This window comes from Melozone crissalis, unplaced genomic scaffold, assembly GCF_028551555.1.
Source record: "Melozone crissalis strain CALT ecotype California unplaced genomic scaffold, PUWL_Pcris_2 ptg000120l_1, whole genome shotgun sequence".
NCBI lineage: Eukaryota > Metazoa > Chordata > Aves > Passeriformes > Passerellidae > Melozone > Melozone crissalis.
This window is the reverse complement of record NW_026535896.1, coordinates 2,196,146-2,210,716: the sequence shown is the minus strand read 5'-3', so window position 1 is coordinate 2,210,716 and position 14,571 is coordinate 2,196,146. Positions and strand designations below refer to the sequence as shown.

General features: G+C 42.6%; 1 protein-coding gene across 3 annotated transcripts in view; it reads left to right on the top strand.

Annotated features, from left to right (window-relative positions):
* Window positions 1–13,281, top strand: part of PKNOX2 (PBX/knotted 1 homeobox 2) — a 103,911-nt gene extending 90,630 nt beyond the window's left edge. For all 3 annotated transcript variants that reach the window (XM_054292921.1, XM_054292919.1, XM_054292920.1), the window contains 6 exons: window positions 5,514–5,646; window positions 5,723–5,820; window positions 7,941–8,060; window positions 9,779–9,855; window positions 11,091–11,269; window positions 11,957–13,281. In XM_054292921.1, the coding sequence (XP_054148896.1) occupies window positions 5,514–5,646; window positions 5,723–5,820; window positions 7,941–8,060; window positions 9,779–9,855; window positions 11,091–11,269; window positions 11,957–12,204 (855 nt within the window). In that variant the 3' untranslated portion in view covers window positions 12,205–13,281. The remainder of the gene's footprint in view (window positions 1–5,513; window positions 5,647–5,722; window positions 5,821–7,940; window positions 8,061–9,778; window positions 9,856–11,090; window positions 11,270–11,956) is intronic.
* Window positions 13,282–14,571: the final 1,290 nt, after the last annotated feature.

The following is a 14,571-nucleotide window of genomic DNA, read 5'->3' as shown; positions in this document are numbered from 1 at the left end:
CCAGGTGCTGCAGAGTTTGAAGCTCCCAACACGATGAGGGAAAAGCCCCCCAGAAAAGTTCAGTTTCTTATTTAGGTTCCCTGAAAGCAGCAAACCACTTAATCATTGATCTAAGAAACCCCATCCTCACTCTATATTCTAATAATCTCTAGAAATAGACTTATTATCCCTTGGCTGCTTTATGGAAGCATTCCTTATGATCAAAATTAGCAAGACACTTGCATAAAAGAGAACAATAATTGCTCAACGAGCATCTCGTTTGTAATTTATTAGTTTCTATTATTGTGCATTGCCATGGCAACAGCTCACATCCCGGGTGATGAGAGAGATGTTAGATATGAGCCGACAAAGCTCCCGGTCCCAGCAAATGGAGATGCACGTTTTTTATCAGTAATTTTCATGAAAATAATAAGTGAGGGAGTTAATGAGATGGAAAGCCGTCCTGTGGCTATTGTGAATTTTTTCCCCCCCCTTCCTCCTTCCTTTTTTTTTTTTTTTTTTAAGTGTTGATCTAATTAGAATGCATCGGTCAGGAAAAGTAATGAGGATTTAGTGTCTCACAAAGAGGTGGGGATCATATCAGAAAATTAGCACAAGTCTTTGGAAAATAATCAGGCCCATGGAGAGGTACCAAGAGCTTCTGATTCCTGGAAACCCAGAGCTGCTGCCATTTCCCTTCTGGGCCAGGCTTGAAAGTTGAGGAATTCAAGTTTGGAGGATTTGGAGGCAGTTGTGAAATAAACGGGAACACACCCAGGAAAGACCCAACTGGAGGGGAAACGTTGGCTCAGCCCCTGAGGGATTTTCAGAAGGTGGAGCTGAAATATTCACAGTGATGGCCCATGATAGAACCACCATCTCATCTGGTCATGGGATAACGATGACAGACCAGTGACAACACAAATATTTTCCAACTACGCCATGCCAAGTGCTTGAGTGCTTCAACTCTTTGAGTCTACTTGAGTTTGCACAGATAAAGAAAGGTAGAAATGCTCCATATCCATCAGCTGAGTTTTAGAGAGTAAGGATGCTCCAGAGAGCTGAAAAATCATGAGATTGGTGTTTAAAAAATGGCAAGTGGGATCATTTCTCTAATTTTCAGCCTGTTGGTTTCATGCTGAGGGGACGTGCATAGGCCATTAATTCAGGATTTTAAAAAAATCTAAATAATGAAATGTAATTAGTATCAATGAAGGAGGTGTCCCAGAAAATAGGTTTTCTTAGGATTTGGAAAGAACATCAATCATTTGGTGTTGAGATACACCAAGTTTGTCATGAAAGTGAAATATTTCAGGTTTTGGCTAGGTTTTTTACCACAAGGCATGTTTAAAAAATTATGGGCACACAATAACAAGGATATCAACCAAAACTGAGGAAACAATGCCTGGACCTGTGAAAATGTCATCTCAGGACAATCTGTTGGATTTCCCTGGTGCATCCAAAAAGGATGGTCCTTTGCCTGCTGCTATTTCTGCTCTCTGAGATGGAAAATGCAAGAATTTTTGGAGATGCAAAATGACTGAGATGATGGGGAGATGAGAGAACACCCAGACAAAGTGTTTTGGCTGTTGCTGAAATCTTCTTGTGTTGCCAGGTCCAGAGATGATTCCTGGTTTTGGCCAAGTTTGGGTGACAATCTGGGGCTTTCCCATGTGATGAGTCTTCCCTGAACTTTCATAACCTTACAAAGATTTTTGTGTCCTCTTTTCTCCATTGCTTCCTCATTTTGTGCTTTGCTTTGTCTTGTGATTGAGTCATTTCCTCTTTGGCCTGCAAGTCCACCAAGCAATCAATTCCTCTTCTATTTTTGTTGGTTGCTTTTTGCTTGGCTTCATTCTTCTACCTCAAGTCCTCATTGGGCCCTTTTTAGCCCCCTCCCTTTATTTAATGAGTATTTTTGAGCTGTTTCTGACCAGGATGGGAGAGGGGAGGTCCTTCTTTCATGGAAGAGGGGGAAACCAATTTAAATCAATGTTTAATTTCAACTTTCCTTTGACATCAAAGGGGTCCTCCTTCTCAACTTGCAAGAAAAAAACATGTGCAAAACCAATCACATTGGGAACACAGCACTGCCAGGGACATTTAAATGGAATCAAATTTTGGTTTTTTCAGCTCTTGTTTCAGATTGGCAGAGTTTGAATGGGCATTTTCAGGACAGCATTTCTTCTTCTCACATTAGTTCTCCACAGAATCAGAGGATGGTGTGGGTTGGAAGGGACCTTAAAGCTCATCTTGTTCCAACACCCTGCCATGGGCAGGGACCTTCCACTGGCCCAAGCTGCTGGTGGACAGTTGGTTTGGTGGGACTCAATGCAGTGCTTCTCTTGATACATATTAATTTATCCAAGTTTGCTCTGTGATCAGCCCTGCATTCCTCTTTATTTAAAGCCAACTTTTTCCTCATCTTCATGCACCCATCCATTCACAAAGTCCAAACTATCACACATGGCTTTGAGTTTGGCCACCTCTTTCTTGGCAAACCCATGGGTTTCTTTTTTTTCCTCCAACTAATCCCAACTTCCCTCAGCACAAGTGATTTTCAGAGTTAGGATGAGACAGATTTTGACACATGGTGTACCACCCAAAACTGATTTATCTGTGTCACAAAGCACAAGGGCAAGGACAGCAGCTCAAGTAGCACTGAATTTTAGCACTTTCTTACAGTTTAGTACTTGGACATTTTCCTTATTGAAAGTAAGGATTTTTTTGTGTCATGTCCCACATCTTTTTCTTCATTGACGTGACTTTTAATTGGGAGAAATCTTGTTTTGCTGTTGATCAGTGCCAAGATGTGGGTCTGCAGAGACACCTAGTGATACATTTGTTTCCACACTCAGATTTCAAAATTGCCAAAAGCATTTCAACTCGAGGGTGGTGCAGCACCAGCACAGGGTGCCCGGAGCAGCTGTGGCTGCCCCTGGACCCCTGGAATGTCCAAGGCCAGGCTGGACAGGGCTGGGAGCAGCCTGGGACAGTGGAAGGTGTCCCTGCCATGGCAGGAGTGGAACAAGATGAGCTTTAAGGTCCCTTCCAACCCAAACCATTCTGTGATTCCATGAACTTCCTTGAGTCTCAAAATATAAAATATATAAGATATTTTCCACTGCAGAACAGAACAGCCTAACAGAATTTGGCTGACATTTGCAATCTGAGGCAATTGGTATGCAAAATATATTTTTTTAAATCTTCTTGGAGATATCTCTCTATATTTATTTGAAGGTGGAGCTTCCATTTCCATTGGGTCACTTTGGTTTCACAGTTCTGTTGCAGAAAGACCATCAATTCCTTTAATGGCTGTTTCTAATAATTACCAATATTCTGCCCTTTTGGACACCAGTGAGATGGTGTTTTGGGAGAGTTGTCCTCTACCTCACAAAAACAATGGCAATTTTTATCATCACAAAATACTGTTGAAAATGGCTTTGACCATTCTATCTGGAAACAGCAGTTTCTTATTCCCATTTTCTGATTGCTTTTACACAACACACTTCCAAAAATGTTGTTCTGGATGTCCTTCTTTAGGAAGAATCCTGGAAGAACAAGGCAGGGGAGGAAAGCTAGAGGTCTTCAAGCTGCTCCAAACTTCTGGTTGCACCTGGCCATGTCCAGCTGCTTTTTGGTGTTCTCCTGGGCCACTTTTGCTTTTTTATGAATATTTCCACTGTGTTTGTCAGCTGGATCCTTTGCCAGGGCCAAATCCAAGAGTGTGCAGAAGAAACTGATTTTTGCTCTCTATATCCTGAGATATATTCATTTCTCAAACTGAAAACTACATCCCCCAGAAGACTGGAGGTGGGGAAGGAATCCTAAAAAAAAAAAAGTACAAGTATTTGACAGTCATATTTGCATTTTTAAAATTAATTCAGCTGTGGAAAGGAATGTCTGGGGATCGAATGAAAAATTCACAGCAATTGCAGCAAAATTTGCAGATAAGAAAAATAACAGGAGTAACTTGTGGCAGAGGAATTGGGTCCAACATTTTGGAACTGGCATCACAGGAGGGGAAAGTGCCATGAGGGGGTTTTAAAAGCAAAAGCCTGACATTTATTGAGAATGATGGCACAGGCAAAGCAGTGGTGATTGGTGGGGGAAAAGTTACATAATGTGATGGGGAGAAGGGGAAAAAAGGAACAGACATCAGGTCCCCCCGCCCTCAGCAATGGGAAATGCATTGAAGGGGACACAGAGCACCCCAAATCCCCACGGGGCAGCACAGCCAGGGCTGGTGTGACATTGGTGCATTCAGAGTCCATCTCTGGAGTTCCATCACCTGGAGAAAGGGAGATGCAGCTTTCCCCACCCTGATCACATTTCCTTGGTTGGCTTTTCCAGTGTCATTGCACATCACTAATCCAGGAAAGTTCTCTTTCCTTAACCCAAATGATAGGATTCCTGAAGAAATGCATGAAAACATAGGAAAAATGAATTAAAAGGTGAAAAAAATCCCCTTTGTTGATATTATGTTCAACACTTGAGAACCAGCTGGCCACCAGGGAAATGATGCAGAATGGGAAAGTCAGTGGAAAAGAGACAAAAAAACAAGTGCAGTTTTATTTCCATTCCAGTTGGGTCAATCAGAGAGATATAGTTATCTTTGGTTTATTTTAAAATGATCATTTTATCAATATTATCAACATTATTTGCAAAATCCTGCCCATGTGGAAGCTTGGAGTACATTGCCCTGTATTCCCCCTGCAGCCTCAATTGTGGGACTCCTCCCTTCCCAAAATGTCACATTAAATACTCAAATAGTCATTTAAATATTAAAATAAATAATCAAATAATCATCCCATTTGGGGGTCTTTTGGTGGTTGCTCCAGAGATGGGCCTTAAAGTAAAATTACAGCTTTTGGCTCAAAAAATTGCCCATTTTTGCAAGAAATTAGCTTAAATACAACCCTATTGATATTGATATCAAGGAGTGATATCAATAGGGTTATATTATTATTAACTTCATTATTTTACTCCAAGGTAAACTGTTGTGCTCACCTGAATTTTAGCAAAGGTTGCATCATCCAGTCCCAGTCAAAGCACCAAAAAAAGAGAAATGTTTAGAAAGAAAAAGATAAAATAAATTCCTTTTGATCCCTCATAATCTTTGTTTTCCCTTTCATATTTTTTTAATGGTGAAGAGTAACTGCACAAAGAAAAAGAGTAACTGCACTAAAGTTTGGTGAAGATGCTAAAGGGGGGTTTGCAGAGCGTAAACTCTTATTTTTACTTTTTTTTTTCCACTTGCAACAAACTGAAAAATCCCATTTCCTGTCATTTTTCTCTGTCAAACCACCAAAATTAAAAAAAAAAAATTGGGGGGGGGGACAAAAAAATGAAACTTTCATGCTGCAATGGATGTGTTTGGTGTTTTGTTTTGTGCAGGAGATGCTGCAGAAAACAATTTCATGCTATTTTTCACATTGAACCACCAAATAAATAAATAAAAAAAAATTAGAGGGGGACAAAAACTTAAAACTTTCGTGCTGCAATGGACGTGTTTGGTGTTTTGTTTTGTGCAGGAGATGCTGCAGAGCTCTCCAGCAGCGCTGCCGCCGGCCTCCAACCCCCCTGCGGGCATCGTGGTGCCCGCGGCCACTCTGCCCCCTGGCAACCTGGCCATGGGCACTGGCAGCAGCTCGCCTGCCGTGCCAGGTAGGCAGGGCAGGGGAGGTGTGGGCAGGGGGCACTCTGGGGGTTTGGGTGCCCCCACACGTGTTTTTTGCCATAGGTGGAGCCTTGTACCAGCCCGTGACGATGGTGACGTCGCAGGGCCAGGTGCTCGCCCAGGCCATCACCCCTGGCGCCCTGCAGATCCCCAATGCCCAGGTAAGGCCTTGCCAGCTCCACTTTGGCACTGCAGCAGGCAGAACCCCCCCATTTCTCCATAAATTCAATCCTTGGAGTGTCTTAAATTTTTAATTAGCAAGAAACGTTGATTAAACCCATCTGCCAGGTGCCTTTGGGGTGCCTAACGAATTATAGCAATGACCTAAGAAGTTATAACAGTGCTTATGTTATTGTTGTAAAATATTACAGCATATAATAATAATGTACATAATATTATTTAGTGCAACATATAACAATATATTTACAATATACATATATATATATATACAATAAACATACATATATATATGTAACAATATCTGTTATTTGTAATGTGTGATAGAACATGGTATTTTATTCTATATGCTTTGTTACATACTGTGCATTGTACATATTCCATATTTATACTTTATATTAATAAATATATATTGGATAGGATAGGATATTAGATAGATAGATAGATGGATAGATGGATAGATAGATAGATAGATAGATAGATAGATAGATAGATAGATATCATGGCTGATATTGCTATTATTGCTGATATCTATCTATCTATCTATCTATCTATCTATCTATCTTTTATATATATCTATATAGATATATAGATATATATAATCTATATATGGATTATATATCATATATATAATCTCTATATAGATTATAGATTATAGATTATATATATGTAGATATATAGATATATAAATAGATTTATCTATCTATCTATATATATTGATATATATATATATATATAAATATATATATCTATATAGATATATATATATATTTTAATCTATATCTATATCTATATCTGTATAAAAATAGATATTATTGCTGATATATTACAGATCTGGGATCACTGGCATTGCCTGTCCAGCACAGCCATCATGGCACTTGTGGGAAAGGCTCATTTTTAGGTCTTCCTTTCTGTATTTGGGGATATTTTTCAGCCATTTGCTCTGGTTTTATTCCTTTTTTTTCCCCCCTGACATTGCAATGAGTTAAGCAATGATCCCTGCATTCTTGCAGTGAGACAATGATTTGGAGCAGAGCTGGAATTATTAGCACAGCTTGTCCATGAGCTCTTCCCAACCCCAGGAATTTGGAAAATAAAAATCCCTTCAATTTCTGTGACACTGCTTCCTGGGGGCAGAGCAGCAGAAATTCACCCCCATTATTCCTGAAATGCCCCATTTTAATTGCAGGAGCTTCTTATCAAACAATCAATAAACAGCATTTTGAAAAGAGGTGGCACCTCCCTGGCAGTTTTTTTTTTTTTGCCTGTGCAATGCTTAAAAATTCTCTTTCTATAATATCTCTCCATTGCAGGTTTAAATCTTGCAGCAAAACCCTCTGTGGTGGGAAAAACATGTGCACAGGGAATATTGGGGCAGGGAGAGAGCCTGGACAAGCACCTTTGGATGCTCTTCCTGTGCCACTGGCATGATTTATTCAGCTGCAGCCCAGGGGAATCACAGGGACCTGCTGGCCTGATGTTTAATTCATCCAGGAGAAGTGTTTTGATGAAGACTTGGGGAAAAAAAAAATCCCTTTTTAACTCAAGTGCTTAGATTTCAGTTTGGTTCCTGAATCCTCATTAAAACTCATCTTGTAGCAAGATGCTTCTTTTTCATTTCTGGGGGGCAAAAAAGCAAATTTTGGTTCAATGGGCATGTCCCTTCTTGTGGTGGAAATCAGCTGGGTGAGGAATATGGGTTTGCAAGGGAATTGATGAGTGGCAGGGTTTTTTTTAACTTTCAGTTGAGAAAATCTTTTTATGAGGTTTGGAGTATTTTAAATATATTTTTTTCAGGTAAAAGTGTTTTCCTCCTAAAGCACACATTGAAATTGGTCATGGTGTCATCACTACATGCCCCAACAGTGCCATTACCCCTTGCAAAGCATTGACAAAAAAAAAATTGGTATAAAAAATACAGATCCTGGGAGAAAATCTGCATTTATGCAGATTTAGTGGAGCAGGAAATGGGTTTTGGATGCTCCTATAAGTGCTAGGTTTTTATCACTTATCCCACTCCCATTTTGAGTTGGTTCTGCTCATTTTTTGGGTTGCCCATCACCATTTTCAAGCAATTCTCTCCCCATTCCTTTTGCCCTGACAGGTGAACCTGGATCTCACCTCCCTCCTTGATGGTGAGGACAAGAAGTCCAAGAACAAGCGGGGGGTCCTGCCCAAACATGCCACCAACATCATGCGCTCATGGCTCTTCCAGCATCTCATGGTGAGCACCTCAGCCACCAAAACACCCTGAAACGTGGGGAAAAAAGGACAAAAAGTCCAGAAATCCTCAAATCCAGGTGGTGAATTGTCTGAATGTGTGCTTGGAGGTGCAAAGTGGTTTGAATTTTGGGAGTATTTTGGGAATTACCATTGTCACTGCAGGTGGGAAAAAATATTCCCTTAAGGCAAGAAGAAGCACACAAATCTAGAAGGGGACTCCTGGGAGTTTTTGAAGATGGATAATTGAGCATTTTTTTGCAGTTAACAGCTCCAAAATATCCTTTTCTAGCAAGCTGGAATGTGAGAGCTGCTCACAGGTAGGGTTGTAGCACATCAGCCGCCAGTCAAAACACAGAATTGCAAACTCACCCTGATTTGGGGGATTGGAGATGGAAGATGGAGGGAGCTTAGATGCAAACTGGATATTTTTGTGCGTGAAGAGTTCTCTCTCATCAGCAGGGCTGGGAGAAGGGCAAAAAGCCAAAAATCCCATATTTTTTCCTGCATAATTCTGCCAAGAAATCACTTGGAAACTGAAACTGGTAGCAAAGTCTGGCTCTCCAGGAAGATAGAGTGGTGGGAGATCCCCAAGGCATCAGTAATGCAGAAGGTAACAGCTCCAAGAAGCAACTTGTGGAAAAATCAGCCAGGACATGAAGCAGCAGCAGCAGAACTTCCCAGCCTATTTTTAAAATTGAAAATTCTGGATTTATTACAATGAGGACAAGAATGTTGCTGTGTCGTGCATCTTCCGTGTTTCTGGAGGGCACAACTGCAGATTTGCAGGCACAAAAAGGATGTTAAAGACCAGAAACTGCAGAGCAATTTTCTGCCAAGTGCTAGGAGAATCACATAGTTTAAGATTTCCAAAATGGAATTGAAAAATTGAAAGAAATTATTCTGCTGGATGGTTGGATCTTTGGTCTCAGCCTGGTCCTTATGGTCAGAAGAAATTTGGGCTTTCCCATGAGATTTCTCCACCTGGTGTCAGAGATTATGTGGTTTTTAACCAAAAATTCTCATCATTTTGCTGGAAGTTTTGTAGCACCAGCAGGAGGAAAGAATGCTGGAAATAATACACCAAAAATGGGATATTTCTGCCCAAAAATGGTGATTTTTAACCACTGAGGCCCAAGCAGGAAGTGAATCTTCAGTGTGCATTGACTTTGGGTGGTATTGCCAAGGAAATCACAATTTTGGGGGCTAACAGCTGAAAAAGAAGTAATGGTAATTGTCACTGGCTTGGGGCTCCAAAACATGGCTTTGATAATAATTTCATTTCTGGGGCTGGAAAAGAGCATTTTAGCACATTTGGAAGGAGGTTGCTGAAGCTTTCAATGCTGCTGTTTCCCAGTGCAGATGTTTCAGGGTGTTTCATTGATGTCTCTGACAATAAAGCAGCAAAAAGCTCTTTTGAAGCACAAATCTCATGTTTACCAACAACCATCACCGGAAAATTGCTAGAGTTTAAAAAGCCCCAAGAATATTTTCCTTCAAGGAAAGCATTTGATGGAAAGCCTTGGAAAAGCCCTAAGTGCACCCAAGGAAATCTTGATGCTCTTGAATGCCACCCTTCAATCTTGCATTCAGCAAATGCAAGAAGGACAAAATTTAGGGTGGGAAAGAAAAAAAAAGGCAGGTTTTCATTATTTTTCACTCAGGGATGACATTTTGCATGCAGGGATGCAGTCTGGCTACCCCATCTCTCTTTTTTTCCAGCACCCCTACCCCACAGAGGATGAGAAGAGGCAAATTGCTGCCCAAACCAACCTGACCCTCTTGCAAGTCAACAACTGGTGAGCAGATACTGGTGTCCCACTCAGTCATTTTGCTGGCTTTAGGACATTTTCCACCCTCTTTTGGTGCTGTATAATGCTTTTTTGGGGAGTAACTTGGGTGGTTAAGGCTGATTCTTGGCGTGTCCTGCACAGGGCCGGGAGTTGGACTCAATGATCCTGGTGAGTCCTTCCAACTCAGCCTATTCTGTGATTTTGTGACTCTGGGATTTCTGGGAGATCAGCTCAGTGGTGTTTAGTGTCAGGACTGGTTTGCAAGGTCTCAGTGCCCTCTCCTGGCAAATCCAACGTGCAGCATTCTCCCAACTCAGCAGGAAAAACTAATGCAGAGCCATAATGTGACTGTCTTGGTTTGGAAAGACAGGAGTCTGCTTCTGAGGAAGGCAGGAGCCTCCCCTGAAATGGAGAATTTAAATCCTCCCCACCCCTCTGAATTGCTACAACTTTTAAATTAAGGGGCTCTGAGGCAAAAAATGTGGGAGCAGGAAATAACAGTTCTTTAAAAGGGAAGAAAATAAAAGGATAAAATAAGCAATGCAGTAACTAAACCAACCCTGACAGAGTCAGAACCCAGCCTGACACCCTGTGGGTCAGGGTGTTGGCAGCAGTGCCATTGGAATTGTGGCTCAGCCCTCCTGCAGTGTCAGGGCTGGTTCTGCTGGAGCAGGGATCCTGGAGAAAGGTGCAGTCTCTGCCTCTGAAGATCCAGGGGAAGAGGCAGCTGCTGCTCCTCTGGGGAATCCAGTGGAGAAGCCATGCTGGTGTTCCAGAATCTCCAGATTATATCCAGGCAGGAATGCTTGGCTGGTGTTCCAGAATCTCCAGATTATATCCAGGTAGGAATGCTTGGCTCCTCCCTTTGGGCTCACATCTCCCAATGGGATGCTGTAGCTCTTATCAGCCATGCAGGGACATTCAATAGCTGTTATCAGCAATGTCCCCTCCCGAGGGAGGTGTGAATGTGGTCACTCAAAGAGAGAGATAAGGCAAACTGCCCACTTGACAAAAGACAACTGCCACACAGACGGTAATGGAATTCATCTTGCCTTGCAATCTGGGACAGTGGCATAGGCAAATAAACAAACCCCCAGCTTTTTGAGCCATGAAGCTGCTTTCTTAAAGTATTGTCTTGTTATTATTATATTGCAACCCATTGATTTGCCATAGCGTTGTGTTGACTTGGTGCTGGTGCAACAGCTCTCACTCACTGCAGTGCTCTCTCTTTCCCATGGAAGGTTCATTAACGCCCGGCGGCGCATCCTGCAGCCCATGCTGGACGCCAGCAACCCGGACCCAGCCCCCAAAGCCAAGAAAATCAAATCCCAGCACCGGCCCACGCAGCGGTTCTGGCCCAACTCCATCGCCGCCGGCGTCCTGCAGCAGCAGGGGGGCAACGCAGGGACAAACCCTGATGGTAAGGACAAGCCCCAGAGTGGCCCTGCCCTTCTAGGCCATGCATTAATTGTGGACTTAATTGGTAATTTCTAGAGGCCTTTATTGAGCTGTGGGGAAACACAAGAGGTTCTTGCAAGAAGGTCCTTCCAGTTGGCCACCAGAATGATGATCACCCACTGTGGGGCATGGCCTGGGTCAGCTCCTGAGCAGCTGGGGAAGGGAGAGAGGGGATATGTGGAAAGGTGGAGATGAGAAGACAGATTGAGACAAAATGGGAAGAGAGAAGATGAAGATAGATGATGAAAATGAAGAGAAGAATAGAGAAGGTGATGGTGATGAAGAGAGATGATGAACAAAGAACAGATGAGGAAAATGAAGGGAGAAGATGAAGAGAAGGTGAAGAGAGCAGAAATGAACATACGCCAGACGAGATGAAGAGAAGGAAAGGTTGGACTTCAGAGAAGATGAAGAGAAGACCTGCCCAACCAATTTGGGCATCTACTTGCTCAGAACTAAGGTTTCCTGTTATTTAATGATGCATTAGCTAAAAAAAATTAAAGACTGGACCTTGGGGAGTGAGTGGGGTAGGTGGGACACCCCATGGGTGAAACTTTCCAAGCTTTTCACTTGAGTTTTTCTTGGTTTATGCCCTTTTGTCCTTTCTGTGTTAGCTGGGGAGTCCTTATTTCTGTGCTTTTAATTTCAGGCTCGCTCAGCATGGACAACCTCCAGCCCCTGTCATCAGCCACTGCCACCATGGCCATGCAGCAGGCGATGCTGGCAGCCCACGACGACTCCCTGGATGGCACTGAGGAAGAGGAGGAGGATGAGGAGGACGAGGACGAGATGGAGGAGGAGGAGGAAGAGGAGGAAGAGCTGGAGGAAGAGCCTGGTGGCCTCCCAGCAGCACCTGGTGCTGACCTTGGTTTGGACCACAGTGACTCACTGGAATAGCTCCTCCTGCACCCTCCCAAATCATTGACAGCACCAGATACAAAATTCCCCCCAAAATGCAAAAAAAAAAAATAAAGGCAAGAAGAAGAAATTAGTGAGAAAAAAGCAAACTGGCAGTGCTGGCAGAGGCCCTGGCTGCCCCAGGAGCACAGGGACCACCATGGCAGCGCCCAGAAGTGGACACACGTTTACAAGGCACATATTGTGGCCAGATTAATCTTTTATTTCAGGTTTTGTTTTTCTTTTTCCCTTCATTTTTTGGTAAGCAAAAGCATTTTTAGGGAAAGTTGTTTTCCCCATGTGACGCTCGGATGCTGGGGGGCAGTGCTGGGTGGGCCACTGCGCCCATCCCTTGGATTTCTTGGTGCAAAGAAAAGCCAAACCAGCCCCAGGACTTGATGCTTTTTGGATTTTTTTCCCCCAGAAAGGTCATTCACAGGCATAAATACTGGCATGGAGGGGGAAGAAAAATAATCAGCGAGTGCAAATTCTGCTATATCCAAGGAGGGTTTGGTGCTCCACTCGTGGGATTGCCCAAACCTCCCAACTTTGGCCCCAATGCTGAGGCTGCTTGGTGACTCTGGACACAGTTTTCTGGAAAAGGGAGGAAATTCCTCCAAATCCTTTAATTTATATGCTAAAACCTCTGCTGAATCTGGAAAAAATCCAGCTTTCCCCATTCTTGTCTTTAAGGGCCGAGATTGGAGGCAGAGTTGGCTGCCGGAAGTAAAACTTTTCCAAAGGCATTTTGGCACAGAGTTAGTTAAAAATGGGGGGAAAATTGGTTTAAAAAAACTCAAGATTTCACCCAAAATTGAATGGTGATGTGCAAGACTCACCTGGGTGGAAGGAAACAAAGTATTGTTGCTTAAAAGATGATTTCTCCCTGGTATTGTCCCTCCACATGGAAAAATGGAGGAGCTTTAGCCCCATGGGGGAGGGCAACTGCCAAAAAACCCTGTATTTTGGGTTTTTTAATTTTAAATGCTAGCAAAAGGGTGGATTCGCCTTAAAATGTGGCATGGGAGGAAATGCAAAAGCAAACCAGGGCAAAAATAAAAGGAATTGTCTTCTGCAGGTTCCTGCTCTAAATGTGAGATTCTAGGAGAAGGATCATTTTCTTGGAGGCTTTTTGCCCATATTGTCCTTTTTTTTTTCCTGGCTCTTGAAGAGTTGACAAAAGAACCTGAACAAGAGCTGGGATTAAAAGAACAAGTGATGCAATGGGCAGAAATGCCTATTTTTGGATACTGATCTGGCGTGAATGTAATCTGTAATTTCATAAAGGATTCATTGTAATTTAGTATTAATTCCTGGCCATTTATTATAAAGTGCTACAAGATGAGGGGTCGCACCTGTATTTTCTTGGCAGCTTCTTCCTTTGAGTGGAGAAGACCCAAAATGCAGGAATAACCCCCCAAAATGGGCAAAACTCCCCCCATAAAACTAATTTACCCCCAAAATGGGTGGATGGATCCAAGTTGGTAATTGAGTGATGTGGAGAAAATTAGATTTATACTTCCAAAACTGATGGTCCACCAAAAATTAAAACTTTCCCCCTCAAACAAGCACCAATGGGATTTTGCCCACTAATGAATGATGAATACCCCAAACCAATGATACACACCCCAAAATGAGCTGTTCTCTCCAAAAATGTGTGATTCTCCCCCAGAAGCTCCCCCAAAGTGTTCCAGACAACCCCAAAATGAGTGATGGTCTCCAAAAATGAGGGATGCTCTTCAGAATCAAATGATGACCCAAAAGGGGCTAATTTCTCCCTGAAATAAGTGATTCTCCCCCAGAATGGGTGCTCACCCCAAAAGGAGTTGTGTTCTCCATAAATTCTGCCCCAAAATGAGTGACATGCCCCCAAAGGATGGTGTCCCAAACTGCTCCTTCTGGAAATGAGTATGTCCTCCCAAAATGACTGAATTTGCCCCAAAATGGGCAATACTCTGCAAAAACGAGCAACAACCCCCAAATTAGGCACTCTTCCCCAAAATTAGTGACAAACCTCAAAACAGAGCAATTCTTTCCCAAATGGAAGAGATGGAAGCCCCTCTGTCCCTTAATGAGCCATTCCTTAATAATGGATTGATTTTTTGGGTGATGTTTGCACAATTTTTAGCAGAAAATGGGATCACGGAAAAGTGAAAAAATGGGAAAAATCCCCAAGAATGGAATTTAATCTGAATTTTGCCCCTCTGATGGTGGCAGCTGCAGCCAGCAGCTCGTTAGCCAGAAGTTTGTGTTTTTTAGTGATCCCAGAATATTCATGTTGGGATTTTTTTGCTTAAAAATATCATTTTCCTATCAAAAAGCTGCAAAGCGCCGCCAGGAGCAAGGGGAGACACAGACACTGGACAC